We start from the raw sequence: 12,884 nt of genomic DNA, 5'->3' as shown, positions 1-12,884 counted from the left end.
GTGTTACTAAGTATTGTTGTAGACCATATCCATCTAATTATGACCACAGTGTAATCTAATGATATATACTTCCAGCAGGATAACATACTTTGTCAAAAAATTAATCCAAAACTGGTTTCTTGAACATAAATATGATTTCACTAAGCTTAAATGGCATCCACAGTCACCAGATCTCAACTCAATAGAGTACCATTAGGAAATAGGAGATTTTAATAATGAATGTGTAGCCAACAAATCTGCATCACCTCCATAATGCTAACCTGTCAGTATGAACCAAAATGAATGTTTCCAGCACACTTGTTAAATTAATGTCAAGGAGAATTAAACCATTCTGAAGGCAAAAGGCTGACACTAGCAAAGTGTATCTAATAAAGTGTCCAATAAGTGTACTCAACTACATAGTTTCCTCAACTATTACAACAACCTTCAAGTAACCATTTCCAAGTCTTCCAGTACAGTACACGGTGGACCAATGTAAGCCATTTAGGCTGGATGGAGAGCTAGCAATTGCTGAGGGATTCTTCAAAGCAGACAGAGCTGTAAACTGAACCGTGATGTGCCTAATGTGTCTCAGCTGCTGGGAGACGACAGAGTCCGTGCTGTGCCGGGGCTGGTGGGATTGAGTCTACAGGCAGCTGACAGCATTTGTTTGAGACTGAGCCACTGCAGCGATCGCTGTGGGTCGTCTCTGTCAAAACCAACCTCCCCGAGTGAACATTTGAAAAGAAGAGAACAAAAGAAAGGAATCCATGAAAGCCACAATCCAACTCAAACAAACGTGGATTGTAAATGCTTTCCAGCTCCATGTGAGGGTGGATGCTGCTTTAAAAAGGTGGATGATGCTTGATGTGAAACTGTACACAGACTAAACCCAGACGCACTAAACCAGACAAAACAAAAACATATTGATTTATACTTAGTAGGTGCAAAACAATGGGCAGCACGACACTTCAAATTTGAGGCAAACCCAGAGGTGCTTGCACACAGCAGTATATACAAATAAAAATAACAAAAAATAGATCAAATGAAAAGAGCATCTACTGTATTTTTCATATTATAAATTGTGGCTTTTTTTTACCTGAAACATGTTACTTGCATTCCAAAGTGACCTAATGTTAAGTCATACAAGCAAACCATGCCAAGTATGAACATATTTGAATCTGTGCAAAATAAGAGAGGAAAGACAGCATCTAAACTATGCATTTCTCACATACCATGTTTTTAATACATTGTTTAGACTTGACCTATAATACCTTGAAAATAATGTTTTTTTTTTAATGAATTTCTATTGATTGATCCTTATATTGCTAAATATTTTTTTCTGTTCTAAATACTGTTACATATAAAGGATTTGCTTCAGAGTAAAATGACAACATATTTATGAAGCTTACAAACACTTTTTACCAACATTTTAGATTTATTTTATTTTAAATTATTAAATGTTACTTACTTTATACACCAATGCAACTTAAAAAAAATCTTTAAAAATGCTATTCAGAATTTGCAGAAAATATGATTAAAATGTATATGCCATATGGCTGGGCAATAAAATCGGTCTCAGAATTTATTGACCAAACACCACTGTCAATAATGCTAAAAAAAAGTTTGGTATGAAGTTTTGGTATCAAGTGCTATAGTTTTATTAAAATTTGGCTGCTGAGCACGTGCCTTGGAAGGGATGCCAATAAGTTTATGGTGTAAGTTTATCATTTTCAATGGAGGCACACAACTTGCATGACATGCACATGGTGTGCAAGTGGCACACATGTGATACGTTAAAAAACATATAAACGTCAGTGCCAATGGAGTAGTGGTTAGTGGATCGACACATGGCACTCTGGTGCTCAAGCTGACACGAGTTTGATTCCCACCTCGAGGTCCTTTGCCGAAATTTCACCTCTCTCTGCTCACCACACTTTCATGTCGAAACTCTCTACTATCCTATCAAAAGGTGAAAACCTTAAAAAAAAATAAATACAAATCTAAACTTTTCTGCATGGTGCAAGCACACTGCGATTCATTTAAGTAAAACTAACCTAACTAATCTGCTTCACAATTTGTATGGAATAAACAAAGTTCAGTAATGGCAGAGTAATTACACAGCACACTCAAACACTGCAGTGCTTTTTACTTTTTTCCATAAACTTGCATCGTAGTTGCAGCAATGCTTCTCTGTTTATCATCTCTGAGAAAACGATTGATGATCGCCTAGTTGCAAGAAAACCACATGCTTGCGCTTGTCACTTCAGGTCTGAATCCCAACACATGCAAAAATGAGTGAAAAGATTTTAAATAAAAAAAGATGTAAGGTCGTCACCAGAGTGGCTTTTTGGTTTCTTTTCTTGTGCATCCCAGCCACTAACTTACATCTGAAAGTGTTTTTAGCATAGGGGTAATATAGTCATTCAACTTCACAATTTGTAATGGTGCAGTAAGTATTGGAATATTCACTTTTACTTCAAAAAGCTCAGATTTGATTATCATAACAGATTTGATTATCATAACTTTGATTATCATAAAAGTTTGAGGTTTACTGTATCATTATTATTGAGACCTTACAGGTGTTGATCTACTTTTACCATTGCACACACTTGACTTATCATTTTATTTATCAAGTCTAAGAGTTTCTTTAAGGCTTATGTTTATATTATTAAAAAGAGATCAGACATATTTATTAAAACTATTTGCCTTAGTAATGTTAATAAATTAAAATAAGGTGGCTAAAAACAAAAAATCCTGATATTCCAAAATGAATTGTTAAAAATATTCAATAAAATCAATACCGAATGATATGAAACATATCAAACACCAGCCTAAATATGTAAAAATGGACATGGAATGAAATGGAAAAAAAGGAAAAATGACATAATAATAATACGTTAATTGAGTTAGTAAAGATTAATTGTTAGTTTCTGTAAGCGCAGTTCCATTCAAAATATGTATGAATTTATTACTAATATCAAATCTGTAATTGTTAATATTGAGATTAGCATTAGCTAAAATTATTATTATTAGCTAAAGCTAGCAAATGAAACATTATTTATTTAGTAAATTTGGTCATAATAGAGGGAAGCCTTAAGCAATACAACAGTGATTCCTATATTTCCTTTACACTATCATAAAAGAGTTCAAGAGGGTAGACCTGTGGGTGTTAAACCTTCAAAACAAACATTTCGGGAACAAACATGGCGATTGATCTTGACGCTGGCTTTGGTTAGTATGTTGAATGCTGGGGAATTGTGCTGTGTGTTGCTGGGTGGTTGGAGCCAGTGGGGAGCCTGTTCCAGATCCACTGAGGTTAAATACAGAGGGAGCGAGTCGCAACCCCGTTCCACCCGGCTGGGCCTGAAAACAGCCAGTCAGCCGAATGCTAAACATAAGTGACAAATGCCGTCTGACTCAAATCACCTTCCATCAGACCCCATGACTGCCTCCCACTCAGAGAGAGAGAGAGAGAAATGCATAGGAACAGTGCTGTGTAAAGATAAACACTTTCTCTAAGCGCTTCAGACTGCTGTAAGACAATGCAATAACTACATCTGTCTCAATCTATGTGTATACCTCACAGAACTGAAGCTTCAGAATTGGATGTGCTTGATCATGGTTGACTCACTGCAAAATATGTAAGATGTGAGCTAATGTATTAATTGAATGCATTAAATATATTTGCTGAACATATTACAGGATTTCGGTGATGGTTGCAACCAACAGTATGCTTTTTTTCTATGTTGATCCATTTTTGTATGTTTTTGTTCTATTTTTTTCTATTCTTGTTCTGTTTGTTTATTTTTTAAACAAAATAATACATATATATGTAGACTATCTTTGTATTTCTGCATATTAGCTGTTATTTGATGATAGTTAATGATACCATTTAGAAGTGAATGAGCGAATTTTACTAGTGTTATGAAATGTTAGCAAACCAAACATCAAGCTAACATTAATAATACAGTCCACAAAACTAATATATTGATTTTATGGGACCACAACTAGATAGAGCATTGTTTGAGCTGACTTACAGCTCAAAATTAACCAGCAAGTTCTGTATTCACATTTCTGCTGAAATAAAACAACCCATTTTGAAAATCCTCAGCAGTAATGGCACTACAATTTAAAATCAGCAAAAAAAGCTGATTGTAAAACCACAGTACAGCTATCACTGTGAAAAGGGGCCAGCACATTCAAACATGTGTGTGAATTCAAGAAGCATTTTACTCATGTGGATCAAGGCTTTCAAAGAAAACTAGGCCACTGCCAGCTTTGATGTCTTAATTGTGAGCCTTTTTTTAAATGACAAAGAGATGTGCAGGCCTATTTATGGAACAAAAGACAGATTGAGCTAGAGTATTGGAAAGAGGGAGAGAGAATAGTAGAATGATTTGTTACAATGTTTAATAGTGAAACAAAAAGATTCCTGAACATAAGCGTTTCTTTAACATTAAAATTGCCAGGAGACATTGTATAACTAAACTTGCAAGAGTCATAAAATGATGTCTTCAACAATGATGCTGAGCAATTCTAGGACGTACCATTTATTGATGACACCACCTTTGATAAAGACATCATTTCAGGCATTTAATCGTAACTTTACTATACAAAAAGTTTCATGCATATAGTATATGTATTCTTTTCAGTTTCTGTAAACAATTGTCCAATTATATTGTAAAATAATATATAATACTTTCAAATATGTGTAAGAATATGCACTGCATCGTTTGAACAGCTTAGTAATGATCATATTATTTGATCTATGACGGGTGATGCACTGCTGTGGAGTTTAGAGCTAGATCAGTCTTAAAAATAACACATTTACAAAATAAAATTCATACATGCACAGCATAATTCACAAAATCCACTTTGTAAATTTCATTCATTCATTTTCTTTTCGGCTTAGTCGTTTTATTAATCCGGGGTCGCCACAGCTTTGAAAATTTGTAAACACACAATTCATGAATTCACTAGGAAAAATAAAGGATAAGTAGGATAAATAAAAAGGAATGGATAAATATTTTTGCCAAATAAATTGGATTTGTGCATAAATTTAATTTTAAATGTGAATTTGTGCATTATTGAAGTTTTGAATTTACTAATTGGATTCGCATATTAACAAATCATGTTTTGGATTTATGAACTGGATTTGCATATTTCTGAATTGGGTTTTGAAGTTACGAATTTAACTTGTGAATTCACAAATCATGTATTGAATTTACGAATTGGATTTGTGCATTTACGAATCATATTTTGAATTTACCAATTGGATTTGTGTATTTAAGAATGATGTTTTACATTTACAAATTAGACTTGTGCATTTATGAATTTATAAATTATATTTGCATATTTACAAATTGCGTTGCGAATTTACGAATTGGATTTGCATTGAATTCACAATATTGACTTGCGCATTTATGAATTTACAAATTGGATTTGCATATTTAAAAATCGTGTTTTGAATTTACGAATTGGATTTGCATATTTATAAAACGTGCTTTGAATTTATAAATTGTATTTAAGTATTTACAAATTTTGTTTTGAATTTGCGCATTGGATTTGCGTATTTACGGATTGTGTTTTAAATTTATGAATTGGATTTTATAAATGTGAATTGTGCTGTGTGTGTACGAATTTTATTTTGTAAATGTATCATTTTTGAGACTGATCTGGCTCCATATGGAGAGATTAGAGCTTTTAGACTTACAACATATTAATTCATTAACTTTGCCTAAAATACATTTAGGAAAGGGGCTGTTTAACTGGAAGAAGTTTGGAGTAAATGTTCAAGTAACATAAACAGTGTGTATCTGATGTGCACCAACACTAAAAAATAAGTGGCGCAAAAATGACAGGCACTACTGTATATAGACAAGTTAGACTGCTAGTCTATACTGCAAGTATAGACTGCTGCTGCTGACAGGTGTAATTGAGCCATTTTGGTCATTTTTAATCTGAACTGTTAACAACAACGAGTTATAAATATCATGATTTTAGTAAAAGTCCATGACTAAAAGATATCTTATTTGAAAAGATATTATAAATAATTCTGTTTAAAAAAAAAAAAGGGTGTGGGTACATTCATCTCGTGGAGGTTCTAGTGTGAAATACTGCTATAAATTGAGGCTCTCAGAGCGCAGGCCTACCTGAGGGCTGATACTGGGGCCGTAACCCACTCCAGGAGATGCCATTGAATGAGGCCCCATAGGCGAGCTGATGACGGAGAAGGGAGAGCCCAGGCCATTCATAGGTGAGCTCAGAGTGCTGATGGGGGAGTGCAGGGACCCCGAGGGGCCTAATGAAGTTGGACTCAGCAGTGACGGGTGCATGCCCCGGTGGGACGTGGGTGAGCTGAGAGGAGAGGATGTCACCTGTCCAGTGCAGTCTGTGGGGAGGAAAGCAGAAAGAAGCATTTACTTTAAGTCTGAAGCAACTTGGCCCCCTAAAAAAAACTCTTTCCATGTATAATGACATAAAATCAGGAACTAGGAGACCATACACACAGGCTCTTTTCACCCACTTAATCAACCTCTCATTGCATGGTTATTTTGAGAAAGAAACAAAAGACAGATGGTCACACTGCACTTCTTTATCTACCGCAGGTCAGAATTCAGAGCATAGTGAATCATTTACCATAAATGAATATAATTACAAACATTTATCCTCCATATGGAGAAGCTGAGCTGGAGGATTTCATGTTTTTTCCATGTGCTTTCTCCTTGTAAATCATTATTTATCACAATTAAAAATATATTCACATCTTTACTTTACAGTACAAATACTGTAAAATACATTTAAATGCATTTTTCCAAATCTGAGTGGAGTAGATTTTTAAAATAATTGCTCACATGTGGTTTCTAAATCCACCATACATTTTTATCAAATACTTTCACAGTTATTTAAGAAAAATCATAATAAAATGAATAGAAATGTATTTCAGGAATTATACTCAATCTGTATTCAAATGTTACACAAAGATTTAAGATTATACTGTAGGCTTGTAAATCCTATATATAAATTTACTCCAAAAATTTGTAAATAAATTCCAAGACATTTTGAAGAGCTTTCTAGTTTCATGAAAAACAGAAGACGACTCCTGAAATGATGCACTTTTTTGGCATTTATGATTGTTCAGATCTTTGTTGAAAATGACAAATCAGAGAACGGACTTCTTGAACTTAAACCAAATGGCTCTAATCTAGTGCATGTTTACGGGCTTTGTGAACGCTCCAGAAAACAGAGAGAGAGACTGAGAGTGAGATTACAAGGTCAAGGGCCCCTAAGGATGCCTTCTGATTATCTCATTTTCTGCTTGCGTACTCTTCCTCTCTTCTCAGCCCATTCTGCGCTCTCCGGTTCTCCTTGAACCTGTCCGTCATGCTGTCAGCTGTCATCCAGAGACGATGGAGGTACATCTGTCAGTCTTGCTTGGGTGACAAGGCCGTATTTCCACTGTCCATGACTGCATGATTTCCCTCTCTCTAACCTTGTCCTGATCTCCTTGTACTTGACACTCTCATCTAGTTCTTACTTCCTTTACACTCCTCCTTTCTTCTTCTTGCCTTCCCAAACCTGCAGGCTTTATATTCTTAAATCTTGCTGCATTTCATTACTGTAATTCTTTTCTTTGATGTTTGGAATGGGAATAAAAATTTAAAGCAGTACCACAATTTGTATTGAGACACATGTAAACATTACAGTATGTATTATTGTTTAAATTTACATAAAAACTTATTCTGTTCTTCAGAATTCTTTGGATACGCATTTAAACTTTTTTTTACTGATATGTTACATCCTTTTAAATATTAATCACCCCCAGACTCAACTGAAGTCGGGGAAAGTGAATAGTGGGGCGGTAAGCCTGTCTTTGCCACGGTGTCCACCACGGCATAGTCACCCGACTTCTCCTCCATTTCCACTAAATTACCAGGACTGTTTTCTACATCCACTGCACCATCCTCATCGCTATCCCCATAAGGTAAAATTCTAGTTTTGTTTTCAGCCAAGTGCTTTAAAATCTCGTTTTTAATAAGACACTTCAGGAATTGCCTCACCACAGGAATGCGATAGTGTTCAACTATCTACAACAATTCATCTTTCCTACATCGCTCAAATCTTCCAATGTTGGATTAACAACAAATGTTTCTAAATCAAAAGAACTCATTGTCTAAATTCTCACAAATACTCACAAGAGACCAAATTGCAAAGGGAGAAAATTATACTTTGTTTCACTTGGTCAGTTTTTCCGCACCATCTGAGTACGCACACACAAAACTATTATTCAGGACAAAATTAAGAGTCTTAATTAATTCCCAATTGGGGAGCCCCCAATTATTAAAAAAAAATTATTATGAAAGAATTTATATCTTACTATTGAAAGATAAAAGTGAGCAATTCTGACTTTTTTCATTGAGATTCTTGTGTTTATATACAGTATCACAATTCTGAGTTTGTTTGTTTTTTTAATCTCAACCATTTGCTTACAACTGTAAGTAAAAATGCGAGATTGTAACTTGAAATTGTAATTCATATTATCGATTACATTTCACAATTCTTATTTTATTCTCAGTATTATGAGATATAAACCTGTGAACAAAAAAAAGTCAGAATTGTAAGGTGTAAAATTTGAAACTCAACGCTTTATGACACAAACAATTAAAAAAAGGTCAAATTTGTCAGCTATAACTAACAAATGCAGAAAACTGAAAAAAAAAAAAAACTGTGTACAGGTTCAAGACTGACTATCAACAAAACCTTATCCAAAATAATCACTGAAGAGAAAGAAAGGGGGAAAAAAAATCTCTTGTATTTCCTGAATTCACACAAATACGCAAGCGGCTGAGACTCACACCAGGCTAGCTTCATAAGGAAGCTGCACAGAATAAGGATGATGTATTACTCAATTAGGTGACAGTTGAGAAAAACAGCATGTCCAGTCTGTGTTTTCCAGGAGCTCTGTGTCTCCACTTGCCCGATGTCACTTCACAGTATCTTGTGATGGATTCCAGGCCAAAAGGCACTCGAGAGGGCGGACGAAGTATATAAAAGAGTGAGCTTGTCAGCGGGGTTTGCTAGCGGCTGCCTGCCTGCCAGATCCGCCACGCAAAAACACTTCCCCTACATCCTGCCCTCCTCCAGAGCACTTCCTGCAAACAGCCCCAAATCAGCTGCTTCTGTCGCTGCATTCATATACTTGTTCACACCCGCCGACTGCCAAAAAAAAAAAAAAGACATTAATTAATTCTACAATGTCACGGTGTCACATAAACAGGAAAACACGCTTTCCCGGCACATGCAAGCGTAACGCGATCATTATTCTGTCTAATGAGGGTTTTATGTTGAGGTGATAAGACCCCCAGAGATGGTGGTCCTGCTTCTGCTGCAGAAACACTTTGATGCCGATCTGTCAGCAGACAGATGCAATGCACTGGGGACACGCAGCTGATTCAGGGTCAGTGTGAGAGACTAATGCCATATCTTAATAAGGTGTAAGTAGTCGCCTTTTGAACATCCAGCTGTTTTTGTTTTTAATTATAGATCATTTATATAATATATGTAGCGTTTTATTTTAAATTGTGTACTTTTTGAGAGACACTAACCGGTCACTTTATTAGGTACACCCATCTAACTGCTCAATAATGCAAATTTCTAATCAGCCAACGTCTTGTTAATGCCTGGGGGCCAGAGAAGAATGGCCAAGCTGAAAGAAAGGCAACAGTAACTCAAATAACCACTCGTTACAATCAAGGTATGCAGAAGAGAATCTCTGAACACACAAGACACCAAACCTTGAGGCGGAAGGGTTATAGCAGCAAAAGACCAAACCTGGTGCCACTAATGTCAGCTAAGAACAAAGAACTGAGGCTACAACTCACACAGGCTCACCAAAATTAGACAATAGAAGACTAAAAAAAACATTGTCCGGTCTGACGAGTCTTGATTTCTGCTGCATCATTCGGATGGTAGGGTCAGAATTTGGCGTCAAGACCATGAAAAGATTGATCCATCCTGCCATGTATGAATGGTTCAGGCTTGTGATGTTGGTGCAATGGTGTTGGGGATATTTTCTTGGCACACTTTGGGTCCATTAGTACCAATTGAGCAACATGTCAACGCCACAGCCTACCTGAGTCATGTTGCTGACCATGTCCATCTCTTTATGACCTCAGTGTAACCATCTTCTGATGGCTACTTCCAGCATGATACCACCATGTCATACAGTGCTAATCACCTCAGACTGTTTTCTTAAACATGACAATCAGTTAACTGTACTCAAATGGCCTCTACAGTCACCAGTAGATCCAATAGAGCACCAATGAGCACCTTTGGGGTCTGGTGGAACGGGAGATTTAAATTATGTATTTGCACTGTGCAGCCAACAAATCTGCAGCAACTGTGTGATGCTATCATGTCAATAGAGACCAAAATCTCTGAGGAATATTTCCAGTACCTTATTCAATCTGTGCCACAAAGGATTAAGGCAGTGCTGAAGGCAAAATGGGTTCAACCTAGTACTATTAATGCGTATCTAATAAAGTGGCCAGTGAGTGTGCGTGTGTGTGTGTGTGTGCGTGTGTGTGTGTGTGTGTGTGTGTATATATATATATATATATATATATATATATATATATATATATATATATATATATATGATAGAAAATATCTTTAAATATAGTTAAATATGGTATCCTTAAAATATAGTAAAATTAATGATAAAAATCAGGTTTATTTTAAATTGATATATGAAAGGTACAATTTGCATTAAAATTGAAAATGAAAAAAATATAAATAAATAAAATATAAAATAAAATGCATACATTTATACGCATTTTAAACCACACATATATTAAGTTTAGGAATAGTTTTATATTTTGGCATTTTATTTTTTAATGCAAATAGCACATTTACTATTTCTATGAAACAAAATATCAAAAATATTTATGTTCATTTTGTCTACAAATAGTTTACATAAAACAAAACATGAATGTAAAAAATATAATCATAACTTATATTTAAATATGATTATTTTTGTTACCAATATTTCTGTAGTACACAAACAAGCATGTATATGTGTACACTTTATGTATACTGTGCTGCCAGTTGGTGGTGTGTTCCTCTCTATGAAGGCCAGGGTTGCCAGATCAGGATTACAGACGGATAAAAGGGGCTCTTACTTAATCCGCCCCAGAGAGGGGCACAGCTGGTGGAAAACAGGATAGAGAGAGAAGAAAAATGGACAGGCAAAAAAAGAACAGACCTCCATCCTCACTGACATTATACTGAAAGCTGCTGCAGACATAAAATAATAATGTAATAACAAGACTGCTGGTCTGAACAACATTTTTTAAAACAGCGAATAACTAACAGGGATAGTTCACCCTAAAAATATACTGAATATTTACGCACCCTCAGATGATTCTTAATCTTGAGTAGATCATTTGTCTTTCATTCGTAGTTCTGTTTTTGCAGGCACAGGTTTTCTTAACAAGGAAACAATACTATAAAATTCAATGGCTATCAGTTTGCAACATTCGTCTGTAACAGATCTCCAAAATAACTATGATACTATAAAACTATGTTTACCCAAGATCTGTTGCTTTAAAAACAGCTATCAGTCTATTAAACGGAAAATGAAAAGCTATACTAGTCAACCTCACTGACCTCACTGATCTACCTTATTTAAACTTAATGACACTGCATCCATTTCTGTCTTTCCTGTCTCTTGCCAATCTTTCACCCATTTCCCATTATCTCTCATCGTCTGAACCTGTTTGGTTGTAAAGAGAAGCATGCTTTATCTGAGAAAGTGTCTGTATAATCATCGGGGTGTCGTGCTACCTGAAGCTCAGCGGATAAATATGCTTGCAAGATTAGATAAGAGCAGGTAAGACAGAAAGCAGAGCCCTGGCAGCGTCTGAATAAGAGTGGCAGCCCTCCAAACATCACCCTGTGCCAACACGGCTGTCATCTACTGCCGATCACCTCCGAGGCATCTGACAGGTACAAACCAGCAAATAAATCAGCACGAATCACGATCATTATTTCAATCTGTCTGCAGCAAGATGTATTGCAGAAAGGTGCACTGCATAATGAACAAGTTATCTATTTTCAAATTGTAAATAAATGATCTAATACATGTTATATTTTAGAATATTTTAACATTATAAATAATAACTAAAGAGACCCCTTAGTTTTTGACGATTCTTGTGATTTTCTGAGATAAAAATGACTGATTTTGTGATTGTAGTTTCCAGAAATTTGCAGACAATTTTGTTAAGAAAAAAAATTTGTATGTATATATATATATATATATATATATATATATATATATATATATATATATATATATATATATATATATATATATATATAATTTTCGCAAAAAAATTAAATACGTTGTACAGTGTAAGTGTTTCTTCAAAGGCGCTTTAAATAAAATGTAATATTAAAATTATTATTATTATTATTATTATTAACAGTTTTTAATTTCAAATAAATAATTTATTAGAAAAATTGATTTCAAAACAGATGGTGAGCATGCAAGTTTCAATCATTTCAAAAAAAAATTTGTTGGATATTTTATATCTTCAATATATAGTCAGAGAGATTCTAGAGCTGCTCAACTATTATACAAGGTGCTTGGAAGTAAATACAAATAGGAAAAAAAAGAGAATATTTGGACTACTTTTATTAAAAGAGAAAAAATAAATAACGATTTATTAAAGACAAAATCATTAATATATATATATATATATATATATATATATATATATATATATATATATATATATATATATATATATATTTTTTTTTTTTTTTTTTTTTTTTCCATTGGAACTACTAGTGCTAGATGTTACGGTGGTGCATTGGGTAGCACGATCACCTCACAACAAGAA

General features: G+C 34.7%; 1 protein-coding gene across 10 annotated transcripts in view; it reads right to left on the bottom strand.

Annotated features, from left to right (window-relative positions):
• rxraa (retinoid X receptor, alpha a) overlaps positions 1-12,884 on the bottom strand; it is a 346,336-nt gene that overhangs the window by 62,460 nt on the left and 270,992 nt on the right. For 9 of the 10 annotated variants that reach the window (XR_015519605.1, XR_015519606.1, XR_015519607.1 and 6 more), the window contains one exon: positions 6,135-6,373. Coding sequence is in view for 7 of the 10 variants with exons in the window: in XM_087299853.1 (XP_087155979.1) it covers positions 6,135-6,373 (239 nt within the window). In the remaining 3 variants the exon portion in view is untranslated. Of the gene's footprint in view, positions 1-6,134; positions 6,402-12,884 lie in introns of those variants that run through there. The other variant, NM_001161551.2, reaches the window with a different exon arrangement.

This window comes from Danio rerio, chromosome 21 (assembly GCF_052040795.2).
Source record: "Danio rerio strain M-AB ecotype USA chromosome 21, GRCz13ab, whole genome shotgun sequence".
NCBI lineage: Eukaryota > Metazoa > Chordata > Actinopteri > Cypriniformes > Danionidae > Danio > Danio rerio.
This window is presented reverse-complemented; position numbering and strand designations above follow the sequence as displayed.